The sequence below is a fragment of the Penaeus japonicus genome, unplaced genomic scaffold (assembly GCF_977035675.1).
Source record: "Penaeus japonicus unplaced genomic scaffold, GWHDUDI00000001_assembly GWHDUDI00000015, whole genome shotgun sequence".
NCBI lineage: Eukaryota > Metazoa > Arthropoda > Malacostraca > Decapoda > Penaeidae > Penaeus > Penaeus japonicus.
In genome coordinates this window covers 10,625,393-10,627,892 of record NW_028234417.1, presented here as the reverse complement: position 1 = coordinate 10,627,892, position 2,500 = coordinate 10,625,393, and the positions used below count along the sequence as shown (strand labels likewise).

At 39.0% G+C, this 2,500-nt stretch overlaps 1 protein-coding gene across 1 annotated transcript in view; it reads right to left on the bottom strand.

The window, feature by feature from the left end:
* The window catches only part of LOC122245136 (D-aspartate oxidase), a 10,038-nt gene that overhangs the window by 966 nt on the left and 6,572 nt on the right, over positions 1–2,500 (bottom strand). The window contains exons 5-6 of the mRNA XM_086544439.1: positions 804–960; positions 244–432 (exon numbers count right to left, since the gene is read on the bottom strand). Of these exons, the coding sequence (XP_086400565.1) occupies positions 244–432; positions 804–960 (346 nt within the window). The remainder of the gene's footprint in view (positions 1–243; positions 433–803; positions 961–2,500) is intronic.

Genomic DNA, 2,500 nt, shown 5'->3' with positions numbered 1-2,500 from the left:
TAGCGTTCACACAGAATCAGAGCTCGGAAATGCCCTTCATACATATATAGATGTGTGTGCGTGTGTGTGTGTGTGTGTGTGTGTGTGTGTGTGTGTGTGTGTATGTGCGTGTGTGTGTGTGTGTGTGTGTGTGTGTGTGTGTGTGTGCGTGTGCGTGTGCGTGTGCGTGTGCGTGTGTGTGTGTGTGTGTAAGAGTAGCTACACGTAAATGATTGCTTGCTTGGCGTCACGACCGCTCCTAACCTTAGCATCCTTGAGGCTCGGCATGAGGCTGGTGCACTTCTCCCAGATGGCTCTCGAGTCGAACTTGTCAACCTCGAGTTTGCTGTTGTCGAACTGGCGCGTGCCTCCGACGGTCACGTGGTCGATTCCTGGGATGATGTACGCGTCCTGGTCCGTGAAGCAGAACTTTTTCACCCAGGGAGCTTTTACCTGAAAGGACGCCAAGGGACCCGCTCCGTTATCCATGGACCTTACGCCCCTCCTACAGGCATACAGTTTAATTAGAAACGTGTCAAGTATAGCTTGTGAAAACGATAATTATTTCTTATTAACCGGGCCATACATTGCAAACAAGAACTCCTACAGTTTCCTTAGTATTTTATATAACGTATTTTTACATATATCTGAATGTGTTGCTATTGGACATGATCTTAAAAACGGTCATAAATAATTCCACCTCCCCTTTCAATGCATAAAACCTCAAGGGCAAGGCTTAAATTTACTCAGATGAAATCGGTGCATTTGCTAGCAAACTTGCAAGATGCAGCCCTACTCTTGCGGCCCTCCTGACGAAGCCTCACCTGGAAGATCTGGCCTCGCACGGGCACCACGTCCCGGTCGCCGCACAGCACCCTGGCGCCGAGACCTGAGCAGTTGCACACGACGTCGAACTCGTCAGCGAGCTCCTCTAGGATGGTCACGTGACGCTTCACGACCTGCCCTCCATTGCGTCGGAACCTGGAAGAGGTAATCAAGGGATGAATTACAGCGAAATTGAAAGAATTTTAAGGACTCCCTCACTGATGATGAACGTGCTTTTTTATATCAACATATAGCCTATAACATCACAACTTCCTTAGCCCACAAGAACCATAATGATCTAGGCATGCAGGATGTGGCATTCACAATATTCAATTGCTAAAACAGTTTAGATCTTGAAGGAGTGCATGATTGGGTTTCTGACACTGGCGTGGTTGCAGGGGACCAATTAAACCTCTGACCTCGAAAGGCCGCTGGGTCCGATGGGCGAAGTCAGATGCCGTTGCTCGCAAGTGCATCTAAGAAACAAAGGGCGACTTTGCAACTCATGTATTCAACGAAAATCTTCCGGCCTTCTTGCCAAAGCTTTAGGTTTCATTTTCCTTGATCTGTTCTGAATGCTTAACTTTGTTGACATGTCATAGAAACAATCGCATGTGTAGCACATAGTTACCTATAGTTAGTTATATACTCTAAGCAGAGCAGTGATAGCGAGGTTTTTCAGACAGTCCCCGTGAGCACTCGGCGGGAATGAATTCGAAATTCAAGTCACAAATCAGCTTACCGAGATTATATCTATGTGTGAAAGATGTTAGAATGCAGTAGCGCATTTTTTAATATAGAAATACAAATTTTCCCTCCCTGACAGTGAATCGAACTCGGGGCCCTCTGAGTGAGAATCCCGGTCCCTAACCATTACACCACAGCAACCCACTTAAAGGATTATCATGTTTCATGTTTATTCATATTTTGTCAACATCATAGTACAACTGGTTTTGTGTTAATTGAATGAAATAAAGCTGATGACTCGACCCTTCTCCTTCTTTCACCATCAAAATAACATACACGCAGAGCAAAAGCGAGATAGATTGACAGAGAGAGAGCCACACACACACACACACACACACACACACACACACACACATATATATATATATATATATATATATATATATATATATATATATATGTATGTATATATACGATTTATATATATACATACTTACATATAAGTATATAGATAGATATATGTATATATGTATAAGTATGCATTATATATATACATATATACACACACATTATATATAAATATATATATATAATATATATTATATATATATATATATAATATATTATAATATATATATATAATATATATTATATATATATTATATATATTTATATATATAATATATATATATATATTATATATATTATGTATATATATAATATATATATACAATATATATATGTATATATATACATATATATACATATACATATATACATATATATATATATATATATATATATATATATATATATATATATATACATATACACGTATATCTATCCATCTATCTATATACTTGTATGTATATACATATAGAGCAGTAATAGCGAGGTTTTACAGATAATCCCCGTGGGCGCTCGGCAGGAATGAATTAGAAATTCCAGTCACAACTCAGGTGACCAAGGTTTTATACATGTGAGAAGGATGGTAGTATGCAGTAACGCA